Source organism: Parambassis ranga, unplaced genomic scaffold, assembly GCF_900634625.1.
Source record: "Parambassis ranga unplaced genomic scaffold, fParRan2.1 scaffold_21_arrow_ctg1, whole genome shotgun sequence".
Classification (NCBI taxonomy): domain Eukaryota; kingdom Metazoa; phylum Chordata; class Actinopteri; family Ambassidae; genus Parambassis; species Parambassis ranga.
The window spans coordinates 7711934-7727324 of record NW_021144767.1 but is presented as its reverse complement, the minus strand read 5'-3'; the positions used below and the strand labels follow the sequence as shown (position 1 = coordinate 7727324).

The following is a 15391-nucleotide window of genomic DNA, read 5'->3' as shown; positions in this document are numbered from 1 at the left end:
GGCACGCTGAGTACCGCTGTGGCTGGCTGGGAGCAAGCACCTGGCCAGACAGGTCAGCGAAGTTAGATTGAAGATCTGGTGAACGCTCCTTATAGCGCCACCTGCAGAAGGACTCATACGTAGAAACAGATGTAAAGAGCTCAGCACTCTTAACATCAACAACATGCCACAAAACACCTCAGATTTTTAGTTTGTATTTCTTATAAAATGCCAAAATTCATATTGTGACTAAACCCTAATATTAATCTCCTTATCTCCTGGTGGTTGCTAAGTGAAACAACAGTTAACTTAAGTCTGGGTTTATGGTTTCAAAATTATTTTAAGAAGATATTTAAATGCAAAAAAAAAAAAAAACATTGGAAAAAGTCTTCCCTCTCTGCTTCTGGGCCTCAGAATATGAGTGATTGTTTACACTTACGTGTGCAAGCACACACACAACTACTGCATAAACTGTTGTCATGGCATCCTAAAGTTTCTCCTAAGAGTCACTTAAGAGTCTCGCATCTGATTGGACAGTGAGACTCGCAGGCTTTTATGATGTAGTAAAAAAATGATAAATGTTTATGTACATGTCCTGTTGAGTGCCACAGCAGGGAGGGACACATACGGATGTGTATCTTCTGACATGGTGATGTATGAAAACAAAGGATTGAATTGTGCATGTAGATTGTGACTTGTGTTACTGTTTTTCTTATTCTGAACGTGTGACTTACAGGATCACACAGGCATGGAAATCACCGTCAACAGGACCGATGTTCTCACTCAGATTCATCCCTGCTTTGAAATAGACATGTCTAAGGCACTGATAAGAAACCTGTCTGAAATGTGCACACTCTTTCATATTTTTCTTGGTTCATTGTCTGTCATAACTGTGTGTGGAAACCTCCTCGTGATAACCTCTGTTATTTACTTCAAACAGCTGCACACTCCCAGTAACTTCCTCGTCCTGTCTCTGGCTGTGGCAGACATGTTTGTTGGGGTTTTAGTTTTTCCTCTCACCATGGAATTCTCTTTCAGCTCCTGCCTTTTCTACGATGATATATTCTGTAAGGTGCGAGGGACATTCGATGTCTCGCTGTGCTCGTCGTCCATTCTAAATCTCTGTTGTATTTCCATTGACAGATACTACGCAGTGTGTCAGCCTCTGACATACAGAGCTAAAATCAACGATTATGTTGTCGTGGTCATGATCCTGATGAGCTGGGGTGTGTCTGTGATAATAGGAATTAGTTTTGTGATTGTTGGAATCCACCAAGAACATTGTGCTGAGAATTGCTTCCTTGACGGTATATTAGCACACATCATGGGGCTTATTTTCTCTTTTTACCTCCCGGTGATCATAATGCTGTGCATCTACCTGAAGATTTTCCTCGTTGCACAGAGACAGGCGCGCAGCATCCACAACACGACGAAGTGTGGAGCAGCTGTCAGTAAGATGGAGAGGAAGGCCACCAAAACTCTGGCTATAGTGATGGGAGTGTTTCTCATGTGTTGGCTGCCTTTTTTTCTTTGCACCACTGTGCTCTCATTCACTCGTGTGTATGTGCCGCTTTTAGTGATTGAACTGCTAAACTGGCTCGCACTGTCCAATTCACTGCTCAATCCATTTATTTATGCGTTCTTCTACACATGGTTCAGATCGGCCTTTCGAATGATCATCACTGGGAAAATAATCAGAGGTGGATTCTCTAACACAAACCTGAACTAACATGAATGTATCTGTACATGTGTGTACACATCGTAAAGGTTCTTATAAGATAAGATAAGATAAGATAAGATAAGATAAGGTAAGGTAAGGTAAGGTAAGGTAAGGTAAGGTAAGGTAAGGTAAGATAAGGTTAGGTAAGATAAGATAAGATAAGATAAGATAAGATAAGATAAGACAAGATAAGATAAGATTAAATAAGATAAGATAATATAGGATACGATACGATACGGTACGGTACGGTACGGTACGGTAAGGTAAGGTAAGGTAAGGTAAGGTAAGGTAAGATAAGATAAGATGAAATAAGATAAGGTAAGATAAGACAAGATAAGATAAGATGAAATAAGATAAGACAAGATAAGATAAGATAAGATGAAATAAGATAAGACAAGATAAGATAAGAACTTTATTAATCCTGGAAGGAACACCTTTAATTGTAACAAAGTTGTTATACTGAGGTAACTTTAAAATGTTTGTGACAACATAAAGTCGTTTTTTACATATACAGCAATATCCTTAAACTCATGACATGTTGTTACTAAATCACACAAACATATTTTAAATGTATTATGTAGATGTGTACATAAATATTCTTCTGTGCACTTGTTGCTAAATGATGTCTTTGTTTCTACAATATATAGTGCACAGCATCATTGCAGTTTAATAAAGACATGTTTACCATGAGACACACACAAAGGCTGTGTCCCTATGGGAGAATGCAACAGTGTAAAGCCTTCATATGACTGCAACTCATCATATGATGTATTCTTGATTTCTATTCTAAACGGTGTAAGGACTCTTTGTGAAGCAGCAGTGCACATCAGAGTTATGTGAGCACATGCCAAGAGAACCCAATTCAATTCAATTCAATTTAATTGTATTTATATAGTGATTTTAACAATCAGAATTATCTCTAGGTGCTTCACAGAGACCCAGAGCCTGAACCCCCTTAACAGTATCAAGAAAAAACTCCCTTTAACAGGAAGAAACCTTGAGCAGGACCCGGCTCATAAGGAGAACCTTCCTGCTGACATGTTGTTCAAGTTAATTATACTAGCACTGCACAGAAAACCACATAGGCACGCATTGGGAATAGTATAGTATCCAGCACTAGTAGCACTGGATTTATCAGAGGGCCGGAGGCCGTATGTTGATCTAAAGGGAGAGAGACATGCAGAAAGATACAAAGAGAGAGGCATAAACTACAAGGAAGACTGGACACACAGTGATAACATAATATATATTATAATGATAAAATATTAGATCATATTTCGGCTTGATGAGGGAAGAGGAAGAAGAGCAGAGGAGGTGGAGGAAATGATCGGTGGATCATGTTTGTGTCCCCCCCGGCAGCAAAGGCCTAAAGCAGCTTAGCTGTGATAAAGTTTACAATTCAATTTTATCTATAGAGCGCATTTTACAATCAGAATGGCCTCAAAGCACTTCAGAAAAAACAGTGATATATCAATAAGCATTGAAATATTCAGGGGCTGGACTGCAGGTCAGCATGCAGGTCTGCTAGGCCCTTCCCCCAAACCAACACCTTAAACCTTAAATTATATTTTGAAAGGGATCAAAACAAGAATTTTTACTTCCTTCATGGATACAGAGGGTGAATCGACTCGAACCCAGGCCTCATGGGTGGCAGGCAGAACTCTACCACTGAACCACCAATGCTGTGCAATGCTGACATCTAGTGGTGGAATCGCAAGCTGCAGCCTCCTCATTCCAAAATCAATCCCTCCTCCACATAAAGTCAGAAGTTCTAAATGTGAGTCATTAAATGAGAGGTTCCAGCAGAAACGTCCAAACATCTGAAGAGAAGCTGAGAAGCCTGAGATACAGGGGCTGCAAGCTGTGCTTCAACTGTTCCTGTTTAGACAATAAGAACAGATCATCACTGTCTTTTAAAATGTTCTGATCAAATCACATTAGTTTGTATATTTATATTACACACAGAGCATATATATATATTACAGGAACTGGTTGCTACATTAAGAAACTGACGGACCTTTGAAGGACCTTCTTTTATAAGAAGAGCTACCTCAGAAAGAATAACATTGTTCAGTGCAGGCCATGAATGTGCTGTGTATGATATGACACAAATATAGGTATGTGCACTTTCAATGAACGTGTCCATCAATACTAAGTGTGGCAGTATGGAGACCTTCTTGCCCATTTTCTCGTAATCTCTTTTTTTAGCTGCTGTTAGTAATAGTTTAACCAGATATCGGTCCTCCGTTTGTGCGTTTGCTTCACATAGGTTACCCAAATACAGAATAATATATCATAAACCGACTTATGACATCACATTCTGCATAGGTAATGTTATTTGAAAGTATCTTTGACTGGTCGAAGTTGGATTTTCTTTGATTTGTTTTTTCTGTTTTGTTTCAGTTTCTCATCAGTTCTATCACCCAGTGGGTGCCGTTGCAGTCAGTGGGTTGTCCAGACAGTATTACAGTACAATACAAATGGCACCGAATAATGACCCGTTGATAATAGTACGGACAACAGTGGTGGAAAAAAACAGCTGGAAGAGAGGAAGTGGAGACCAGGACCTTGTTGTGTCAAATGTGGGTCCAGGGATTCTAGCAGGCATGAATGGGAGGCTCTGGCTTTCGGTCCTTCTGTTGTTAGGCTCTGTCTTGCACCACGCTTGCTTGCTGGTTTGGGCATGGCTTTTCCTTTACGTTTGGGCTGCCTCTCTGCCTCACTGTGACAAAAAAAATAAATGAGTGGCCTTGCTTTGAAAGACACACATATGCAAACATAATGATAGATGCATACACACCTTCTGCCCTTTCAGACAAACAAATTTATGAAATCTATCGATCGAAGTTATTCCATATGCTGAATATTTAACCCTCATGGACTGTTCGCAAACACTACCCTAATGTGTTGTTTGGGGACAAAAACGTCCCCTAACTTTAACGGTTTTAAAAATATATTAGATAAATATTTTTTTGAAATTTTTTTGCATAGACCTTTTAATTAACTTCAGTTCTAATCAACAGTAGTAAAATCCCCCAGGATTTTAACCCTTTAATCACCAATTTTATAAGGGGTGGTGCTGAAAATTGAAAAAAAAAAAAAAAAACACAAAATGGCTCATTTTTAATAGAAAAGGTGAAGGTTAACAACTTAATGACCATATTATCCCTTTACCTGCAGGCCTGTGCTTATGTAGTGTAGTTTCTGGCTTGTATATGGAGTTATAGGGAGTATTTTAGCACATAATTGTGTGTCTACACACTGTGTGTGTAGACACACAACAACAAGAGAGAGAAAGAGAGATCTGTGCACTGTGTGTAACACAACTACAAAGACTTTATAAACAAAAAGTGTGGCTCTTTGATGCTGAGAGGTGCAGAGTAAATAAAACCCAAGCAGGTGGCCGTGCATGCGTTCTCCTGGTCATTTGATAGTGAGGAGAGGAGCAAGCAAGATGAAGAGAGGATTCACTTGTGCCAAAGCTTTGGAATTGATAATGCAGCCTGGCCCTTCTAGTGAGCTGGAGGACATGTCATCTTCTCTCTCTGACACTACGGATACAGCAGATTCAGATCCTGATTTTGCCGTGGCACCATTATCTTCTTCAACTTATTCCACTGAAGGTGAGGAGGATTCAGAGGCTGATGGATATGGGTGGATTGGAAAAAATGGTGAAGTGTGGTTTCCCACCAATGCGGAGACAACTCCCTTTTTGCAGCATGCCAGAGGTGTGAAGCCAGGGCCAACACAGTATGACATTGTCAGGGTCCAGAATGCGGATTCTGCATTGCACCTGTTTTTTACAGAGGAGATGATTGACCTCATTGTCAGCATGACTAACCTCCATGGACACTGCACAGTGAGGAACTGGATTGCCATAGACACCACAGATCTGCGTGCCTACATGGGGCTCTTGATTTTGGCTGGAGTCTACAGGTCCAGAGGGGAGTCCACACTCAGCCTGTGGGATGAACACAATGGTCGTACAATTTTCAGAGCTACTATGTCCCTCTCAAGGTTTCATCTCATCAGCAGAGGTCTGCGTTTTGATGACAAGCTGCAGAGACCAGCTCGTCGCAGAGAGGACAAGTTGGCCCCCATCAGGTCCCTGTGGGAAATGTGGGTGCATCGCCTTCCCCTCCTGTTCAACCCCGGCAAAGATGTAACAGTCGATGAGCAGCTGGTGCCATTCAAAGGGCGATGCTCTTTTCGACAGTACATGCCAAAAAAAACGTCCAAATATGGACTAAAAATTTGGGTGACTGCCGATGTTGCTACATCTTATGCTTGGAAGTGTGACATTTACCTGGGAAAGATAGGTGATGCTGCAGAGGTAGGCCAGGGCAAGCGTGTCGTCATGGAGATGACAGAAGGACTCCAAGGTGTCACTGTCACATGTGACAACTTTTTTACCTCCTACTCACTTGCCCAGGAGCTTCTGCAGAAGAAAGTAAACTTGGTTGGGACCATGAGGAAAAATAAGCCAGAGCTGCCAGCCAACCTGGTGCAGGTTAAAGGAAGACCTGCATTCTCCTCCGTCTTCGCCTTTAAAAAGAACACCACAGCTGTGAGTTACATCCCTAAATGTGGGAGAAATGTGATCCTCATCAGCACGAGGCACCGCGAGGCAGCAGTGACAGAGGGACCAAAAAAGAAGCCGGAGATCGTCACCGACGACAACCACTGCAAGGGAGGCGTCGACAATCTTGACAAGGTATGTGAGATTACATATTTCTTTTTTCATTCATTCTGATGATTTTTTTTACTAAATTCATATCCCCGTTACAGACAAATTTAGGAATTACAGTTAGTGTTTTGATCATCTTTGCATAATTATTCTCAATGTCATGTGCAGCTTCAGAATGAAGTAACTCCTTGTCAAGATGAAATCTGTACTTATTCTCTTCTTGTTTTTAATCTTTGTAGGTTGTCGGTACCTACAGCTGCAGAAGAAAGACCAATCGGTGGCCACAGGCCTTATTTTTCAATATGGTGGATGTCTCGGCATATAATGCATATGTCATCTTCACAGCTGTGGATCCCTCCTGGAACAAGGCAAAGTTTTTTAGTTTTTTAGGCTTTTCCTAGAAGAGCTGGGAAATTCTCTAGTCTCTGCAGCAATGTTAAGAAGAAAGCACACCCCTCGTGCAGCAGCTGCTTTGGTACGGCTGAGAGGGATCCAGGCTTCTGCAGCTGCCCCTCCAGACGCGGAGCCACCGATACCAGAAGACACCTGCAGCTCAAGAAAGAGAAGAGTGCATGTGGTGCACAGGGCAACGAAAAAAAACCGTCACCACTTGCATCTCTTGTGGTCGTTACATTTGCAAAGAGCACCAGGTGACATGCTGCAAGTCCTGCGGTAGAAAGTAAACACTAAATACTTAGTGTAGGTTCATTTGAGGTTGTTGTAGAATGTTGGTTCATAATAAAGTGTTATGTTCATAAATCTGATGTAATGAAATCTGAGTCGTTTCTTTTAACAGGGAAAAAAAGACAAGTATTTCATCCACAGGCCTGCAGGTAAAGGGTTGTATGGTCATTAAGTTGTTAACTGTAAAAATCACAAATGTTACCTCCTACCAACAGGGTAAACCACCAACAATCAAGAATGCATGATTATTTAGTGCCATGGCTGTGCAGTCAAAAAAAGTGTGTTTATAATGTAAGTCTATGGGACAAAATGGGAGAAAAAAGAAAATCCAGTGCTGTGCAAAAACTAATAATGCAATAAAGTCAATGTTGTTACTGATGTTTGACATGACCAAGACTGTAATAAAGGTTCAAAAGAATCCAGTCCACATTCACCTTTTCTATTAAAAATGAGCCATTTTGTGTGTTTTTTTTTTCAATTTTCAGCACCACCCCTTATAAAATTGGTGATTAAAGGGTTAAAATCCTGGGGGAAAATGATTTTTTCACTACTGTTGATCAGAACTGAAGTTAATTAAAAGGTCTATGCAAAAAAATTTCAAAAAAATATTTATCTAATAAAGTTAGGGGACGTTTTTGTCCCCGAACAACACATTAGGGGGTAAGATTTGCCCACAGTGTACCGTTGACCTATGAAAAATTTTAAAATCATATTAACAAAATTTATGTAAAATTAAGCTTATTGAGGAAAAATGATTCAATTTGTCCACATATTGACAAAGTTATGGCCAAAATAAACTCTCAGAGGACAAAAATGTCCCGAACAACACATGAGGGTTAAAACACATATACAACATCTCTAATAGTTCATATATAGGGCTTACATACCTTTCTGAATCAGAAGAGAACTGACGATGGGCTAAGTTTATCAGGCATTCGGAGGCATCTCCAGACCGGTTGGGAAGGTCGAAGACTGCTCTGAAGCAGGCCAGGAAGGTGTCGTGATCCTGGGCTGAGATAGGTCGTACCGCATCCTTGGCCTCAGCCCATTCAAGATTCAAGATTCAAGATTCAAGAAGTTTATTGTCAAATGCACAGCACTTTACAGTTACACTGAGCAATGAAATTCTTACTTTGCGAGTTCCCTTCATATGACTTTATACACAACTAAATTAAGATAAAAAAATAAACAGTAGACTTAGGCATAAGAATAAATAAAAATACGAATAAACAATAGGAAAAAATAAAATAGAATAAGCAAAATGTGCAGTTCTATGTACAGAATGTGCAGTTCTATGTACAGAGGTAGGACGTTTAGAATGTGCAAATATTTTAAGAGATTGTACATGCAAAAACAAATATGTGCAATTTTTGCATTGTGGAAAGATAAAGAAAAATGTTCAGTCAGTGGTTCAGTAGCCTGATGGCCTGTGGATAGAAACTGTTTTTTAGTCTGGTTGTCCTTGCTTTCACGCTCCTGAAGCGTCTGCCTGACGGCAGGAGTGTGAACAGTGAGTGCTGTGGGTGAGTGCAGTCTTTGATGATATTGTGGGCCCTCTTTGTGACCCGGGCATTATAGATATCCTGTAGAGGTGGGAAGGCTGCTCCACAGATGAACTGAGCCATTTTAATGACACGCTGTTACTCTGGGAGGGGACGCAGTCGTAGGTGAAGAGGGTGTACAGCAGTGGACTGAGCACGCAGCCTTGGGGGGTTCCTATGCTCACAGTCTTTGTGGCTGATATTCTGGCACCAACTCTGACAGTCTGGGGTCTGTCTGTGAGGAAGTCCTGGACCCAGTGGCAGAGGGGGGATGTCAGTCCAAGAGTGAGGAGCTTTTCAGCCAGTGTGCTGGGAATGACAGTGTTAAATGCTGAGCTGTAATCTATACACAGCATTCTTTGTGTTCGAGATGTGACAGAGCTGTGTGGATGGCTGCATTAACGGCATCGTCAGTGGAACGGTTCTGATGATATGCAAACTGCAGGGGGTCTAAGGTGTCTGGGATGGTGTCTTTGATGTGGGACATGACTATCCTCTCAAAACACTTCATTACAATGGAAGTGAGGGCAATGGGGCGATAGTCATTCAAACAGGTTATTTTGTTTTTCTTGGGGAGGGGCACTATGGTGGTGGTCTTGAAGCATGTGGGCACAGATGACTGAGAGAGGGACAAATTGAAAATGTCTGTGAAAACCTCAGCCAGCTCTGAAGAGCAGGCCCTCAAAGCACGGCCGGGGATGTTGTCAGGGCCAGCTGCTTTTCGGGGGTTTGTCCTCTTCAGAGCCCTGCGCACCTCAGTTGAAGTCCCAGTGAGTGAAGAGCTCTGTGCTGCCTCTGCTGGTAGAATCCCTCTGTGCTGTTTGGTGTAGAGGGTGTCGAAGCAAGCGTAGAACTCATTCAGCTCATCTGGTAGTGTTCTGTGGCTGTCTGTGACCGTACTGCTCCTCTGCTGGAAGTCTGTGATGTGACGTAGGCCCTGCCACATGCTCCGGGAGTCTGAGTTGTTGTAGTATCCCTCCAGCTTCAGTCTGTACTGCCTCTTGGCTTCCCTGATGGATCTACGTAGATCATATCTGGCCTTTTTGTAGGCTTCAGCATCACCAGAGTTGAATGCAGTGAAGCGTGCATGCAGCATGGAGCGTACCTCATAGTTCATCCAGGGTTTCTGATTGGGAAATATTTTGCAGCACTTGGTGGAGACAATGTTATCAACACAGGTGCTGATGTAGCTGGTGACGGCTGAAGCATATTCCTCTAAGTCCACAGAACAGTCCTCCTCTCTCCAAGCAGCAATTTTAAACACGTCCCAGTTTGTAGCATTAAAGCAGTCCTGAAGCACCATGTCAGTCTCTTCATTCCAAACTTTGATGGTTTTGCTTACCGGGGGGGCTTGTTTGAGGAGCTGTCTGTAGGCTGGGTAGAGGAACACAGAGATATGGTCACATTGTCCAAAGTGGGGGCGGGGCGCTGCCTTGTATGCGCCCTTCACGTTGCTGTAGACCTGGTCCAGAGTGTTGTTGTTCCTTGTAGGAAAAGTCACATATTGGTGAAATTTTGGGAGCACAGACCTGAGGTTGCAGTGGTTAAAATCCCCGGCAACAACAAACACAGCATCCGGGTGTGCAGTCTCGTATTTGCCAATGATGTCATGCAGTAGTCCTAACGCTGTGGTCTGATCGGCCCGCGGTTGGATGTAAACAGCCAGCAGAAACACAGCACTGAACTCCCTTGGCAAATAAAAAGGTCTGCACTTCACCATCAACACTTTGATGTCCGCACAGCAGTGTTTCTCCACCACCTGAGCGTCTGTGCACCATCTGTTGTTAACGTAGACACACACACCGCCGCCTTTGTTTTTACCCGCGGCTGATGTGCGGTCTCCGCGGTGCACTGTGTGGGTCTGAAGCTGAATGGCTGAGTCCGGTGTACTTGCAGTAGTCCATGTTTCCGTGAAGATAAGAGCACAGCACTCTCTGATCTCACGTTGAGATGTTGTCCTTGTTCGTAGCTCATCCATTTTATTTTCCAGAGAGCGGACGTTAGCTAACAGAAGGCTGGGTAGTGGTGGTCGTGTGCCTCTAGCCTTTAGCCTAGCATGTAGCCCTCCTCTCTTGCCCCGTTTCCGTCTCGCTGTTCGCCGGTCCCTTTGTTTACTCGGGCCTTGTGGTGGTGCGGTCTGCCGGCTGGAGTTGGTGGGATCCGTGCAGAGGAGAAGAGAGCTGTAGTCCAAAAGTTCTGAATTTAGTTTGTGGTAAACTTTTCCGATGTCCAGAAGTGATTCTCTGCTGTACGTGATCCTTGTGAACAGGCACTGAACATTTGCAATCCTTATACACACTAAAATAAACAATAAACAAAGTCGATGTCGGGAGCTCCTCACAAACACGTCTGCCGCGTGGGGCGCCATGACTCAAACATTGAAGAGCCCTGTCCCCAAGCAAGCCCATGATGTAGAGGTTCTTAGCACTGTCGGAGGCGAAGGTGACGGGTTTGAGAACGAAGACATTGGTACACTGAAGCAAAAAGCTGCAACAGCCTGAAGAAGAACCCCGGTAAGGTTCCGGGTCCGACAGTTCTTCTGTTACGTGGCGTACAAGGAAGGAGATCCAGGCGCAGGTAAAAATAATAATTCACTTTAATGATGGAACAAAAATCAACCTCGAAGGCGAATAAGGAAAGAGTCCAAAAATAACAAAGGGCAACCACGAGGGTGAACTACGATGAGCCTTCAAAAACCAAAGGTGACCACGAGGGCGGAAAACAAAACTCCAGGTCCAAGGCGATGAACAACTGGGTGGACTGGCAAATGACCTAAACAAGAAAGAGGTAAGTCAAAGGATTTCTCTAGGACAATGAGAAGAGGCTGGTTGCTTACTACATGGATATAGTGAAGAACTGGCACCGAGGAGAAGGGAAGCAGCAAAAAGAGCATTCTGAATATACACACAAAATACAGCAACAAAAAGGTTCAGATGAGGTGGGGGGGCCTCAAAATAAAGTTTTCTACATGTTATCTCTGCGATCTTCAGGGTATGATGGATCCATGCTTGGCAGTCTTTAACTGTAGTGTCCTGGCATCCATGGCATCAAGGAGTGACGTCTGGCCATGTGGCTGATGGTCAAAAACTTTCCACCTCCATGCAGAAAAAAACTCCTCTATGGGACTGAGAAAAGGTGAATAGGGTGGATGGAAGAGACGGACCAGTCTTGGGTGGACTTCAAACCATGTTGTGATGGCTTGAGAGTGATGGAAAGCCACATTGTCCCAGGTGATGACAAAGATCCTCATGTCCCTCCTGATCCTGCTCTGGAACCAGGTGCTGGTGAAGGTCATTCAAAAAGGCAAGAAGGCCCCGTATTGTAGGTCCAATCTGACATCTATGATGGATCAGTCCAGTATTTCCAAGTGCTGCACACATTGTGATGTTTGCCCCTCTCTGTCCTGGCACTTCAGCTGTGGCCCTTTTACCTGTAACATTCTGTCCTCGCTGACGTCTTTTGGCCAGATTGAACCCTCGTCCAGACATTACTTTGCTTGTCTTTTCATGTGTACGCTCCCAAAAACATCACTCCTCAAGGTCCTCCTGAGCAGCAGTTCATCAGTTCAAACACTTTTTGGTCCATTCCATTGTATCAGGTTAGTGGTAAATGTGACACATCCAATATGGCGGTCACACTGACGTACTGCAGTGACGGGCCAACCGGCTCAATGAGGCGTCTACGTATATATGCCTATGGTTTTAAAGGCGTTGTTTTTGTGGAGTTACTTTTTGTCCATTTGCTGTCAGATGGACAGCAGCAGAACGAGCAGCACCACACATGAAGCTGGAAAGTGTCTGTAAGTCCATCTGAACTGATCCAGCAGGTGAGAGTCCTTCCAGAGAAATCTCTCCATGTCTGATCACACTGTGCTGCATCACTGACTGATGGTACAGTACAGATGTTTCTGCTGCTGATTGGCTGCTTTCTCTTTGCTCTTTGATGACTTTTATAGCAGATGAACAGCTGTTTCAGAACAAGTTGTTACTTGTAGTGTTTTTCTGTTCGAGGCACAGCAGACTGTAGAACTCTCAGGTCACATGATCAGTGAGGAATGCAGGGAGTGTCAGAACCGGTCTGACAGCTGGATGACTCTGCACTCATCACTTGTATCTACTGTTAACCCATTCATGTCCACAGTGGAGTTTGTATGATTTGACAGCATTTAAACACCTGCTGTGAAAATGTCGGTTTGTTTGGAGTTCATCAGATTCATAAAGTACCGTATTTTCCTGACTATAAGTCCCACTTGTTTTCGTCCTTTGGCTGGGTGTGCGACTTATACTCAGGTGCGACTTATATATTAAAATATAGAATTAGTCAGCCTGTGTCCTGACGTCTCATCACAGATGTAATGGCAGCTGTTCTGTCCCTCTCCTGACGGTTCTCTAGCTTGTCCACACTTTGCATTCCGAGCATTCATGGAACGTGTGCTTGCAGCTGAGCCTCAGACCTCACCTGGCAACAAGGAATTCAATTTTCTGATTGGTCGATAGGTCGCTAAGTCCAGACAGCTATATGAGCGCCAGATCCAGAAAATATGGTCAATCTTTCAGTCAGTCTGGTTCTGACATCACTCCGGCCACATTGCAGAGGTGGAGCTGCTCTGCTCATGATGTCACTGCTGCTGTAAAAACACAGACACAGACATAAGAAGTGCACAAAGTGTTTTGCAGTCATGTAGCATGTGATGCAAAGCTGACAGATGAAAGTCATGTCTGAAGCAGCACAGTGCATTTCCATCTGCTCAACACAACAACACAGGTCAGAGTCACACTGTAACTGATGCTTCACAACAAGTTGTGTAACTTCTGGTGTTTTTCTTTAGAATCAGCCCTCAGGTCTCATGATCAGTGAAATATGAAGGAAGTGTCAGAACCGGTCTGACAGCTGGGTGACTCTGCACTCAGACCTGTTCTATCCACTGTTAGCCCATTCATGTCAGTGTTGTGTCAGGTGTCCTGTTTTCAAGGCGTGGTTTCTCTGGAGTTATGTTCATTGTTCATTTTCTGTCAGACAGACTGCAGCAGAACCAGCAGCTCTACACATGAAGGTGGAAACTTCTGGAAGTCAGGACTGATTCAGCAGGTGAGAGTCTGTCAATATCTGATCAGGTTGATCACCTCATTGATCTTTACTTTACATTGGGGCACTGATTGATCTTTATTGTCGTTTCAAACTGAAACTCAGAACAAACGTCTGTTCTACAATCGCTCCCTGTCTGAAACTCAGCAGCTTTCATTTGCTCTGAAACTCAGAACAACTTGTTTAAAAACACTTTAAAGGCAAGGCAAGGCAAGCTTTATTTATATAGCACCATTCATACACAAGGCAATTCAGAGTGCTTTACATAAGATGAAATCACAGAATAAACACATATTAAAACATTAAATTAAGAAGGAAATTAAAATCATAAAAAATATAAAATCATAAAAAACATCAAATAAAATCAGGATGATTAAATGAGAAGAGTGCAGTCAAGAAATTAGGAGAACGCTGCAGTAAACAAATGAGTTTTCAGGCCTGACTTAAATGAAGTGACTGTCTGAGCAGACCTCAGGTGTTCAGGAAGGCTGTTCCACAGGTGAGGGGCAGAGTAACTGAATCCTGCTTCACTCTGTCTGGTTCTGACCCTGGGTACACACAGTAGGCCTGTCCCTGATGATCTCAAGCGTCTGGATGGTTCATAGGGAACCAATAAGTCCAGGATGTATTTTGGTCCAAGACCATTCAGTGCTTTGTAGACCAGGAGTAAAGTTTTGAAATGGATCCTTTGACTCACAGGAAGCCAGTGCAGTGATTTGAGGACCGGTGTGATGTGGTCCATTTTCCTGGTGTTACTCAGAACTCTAGCAGCAGCATTTTGGACCAGCTGCAGCTGCCTGACGGATTTTTTGCTAAGACCTGTGAGGACGCCGTTACAATAATCTAGCCTACTGAAAATAAATGCATGAATAAGTTTTTCTGTGTCTTGTTTGGACAGAAAGCCCTTGATCCTAGCAATGTTTTTCAGGTGGTAATAGGCAGACTTAGTAATGGCTTTTACATGGGTGTTAAAGTTCAGGTCTGAGTCGAGTATTACACCAAGATTTCTGGCTTGGTTTGTGACCTTCAGTGACATGGAGTCAAGGTAAGCACTGATCTTAGCTCTTTCATTTTTGGGGCCAAAAACAATCATCTCTGTTTTGTCAGCATTGAGCTGGAGAAAGTTCTGGCTCATCCACTCATTGATTTGTTGAGTACACTTACTTAGTGAGTGTAAGGGACTGTAGTCATGTGATGACACTGATATATAAAGCTGTGTGTCGTCTGCATAGGTGTGGTAGGAGATGTTGTGCTGTTCTATGATCTGAGCTAGGGGCAGCATGTAGATGTTGAACAGAAGTGGTCCAAGAATGGACCCTTGAGGAACCCCGCATGTGATTTTAGTTCGGTCAGACTCATAGTTACCAATTGACACAAAGTAGTCCCTATCATGTAAGTAAGATTTGAACCAGCCTAACACAGTGCCAGTAAATCCCACCCACTGCTCCAGCCTGTTGAGCAGTATGTTGTGATCAACTGTATCAAATGCAGCACTAAGGTCCAGCAGAGAAAATGTTGTTTTATTCTGAGTTGATCACATCAGATACATTTTTTTTTACTTGTTGAACGCAACTCTGAGGTCACATGATCAGTGAGAAATGCAGGGAGCGTCAGGACCGGTCGGACTGGATGTCTTTCTGTGATGTTTGTGTTCACATGAAACAACAATCAAGTAATAATAGTGATGATAATAAA

General features: G+C 43.1%; 1 protein-coding gene and 1 pseudogene across 1 annotated transcript; both read left to right on the top strand.

Annotated features, from left to right (window-relative positions):
- Nucleotides 1–727: 727 nt before the first annotated feature.
- On the top strand, nt 728–1708 carry LOC114429900 (trace amine-associated receptor 1-like). Its single transcript, XM_028398510.1, has one exon. The coding sequence runs from the start codon at nt 728–730 to the stop codon at nt 1706–1708; it is 981 nt and encodes a 326-aa protein (XP_028254311.1).
- Nucleotides 1709–5531: 3823 nt separating this feature from the next.
- Nucleotides 5532–7040, top strand: LOC114429899 (piggyBac transposable element-derived protein 4-like; annotated as a pseudogene).
- The last annotated feature ends 8351 nt before the right edge of the window (nt 7041–15391 follow it).

Excerpts from the sequence above, each read along its gene's own strand:
- LOC114429900 (XM_028398510.1), top strand. The coding sequence starts at position 728 with ATGGAAATCACCGTCAACAGGACCGATGTTCTCACTCAGATTCATCCC.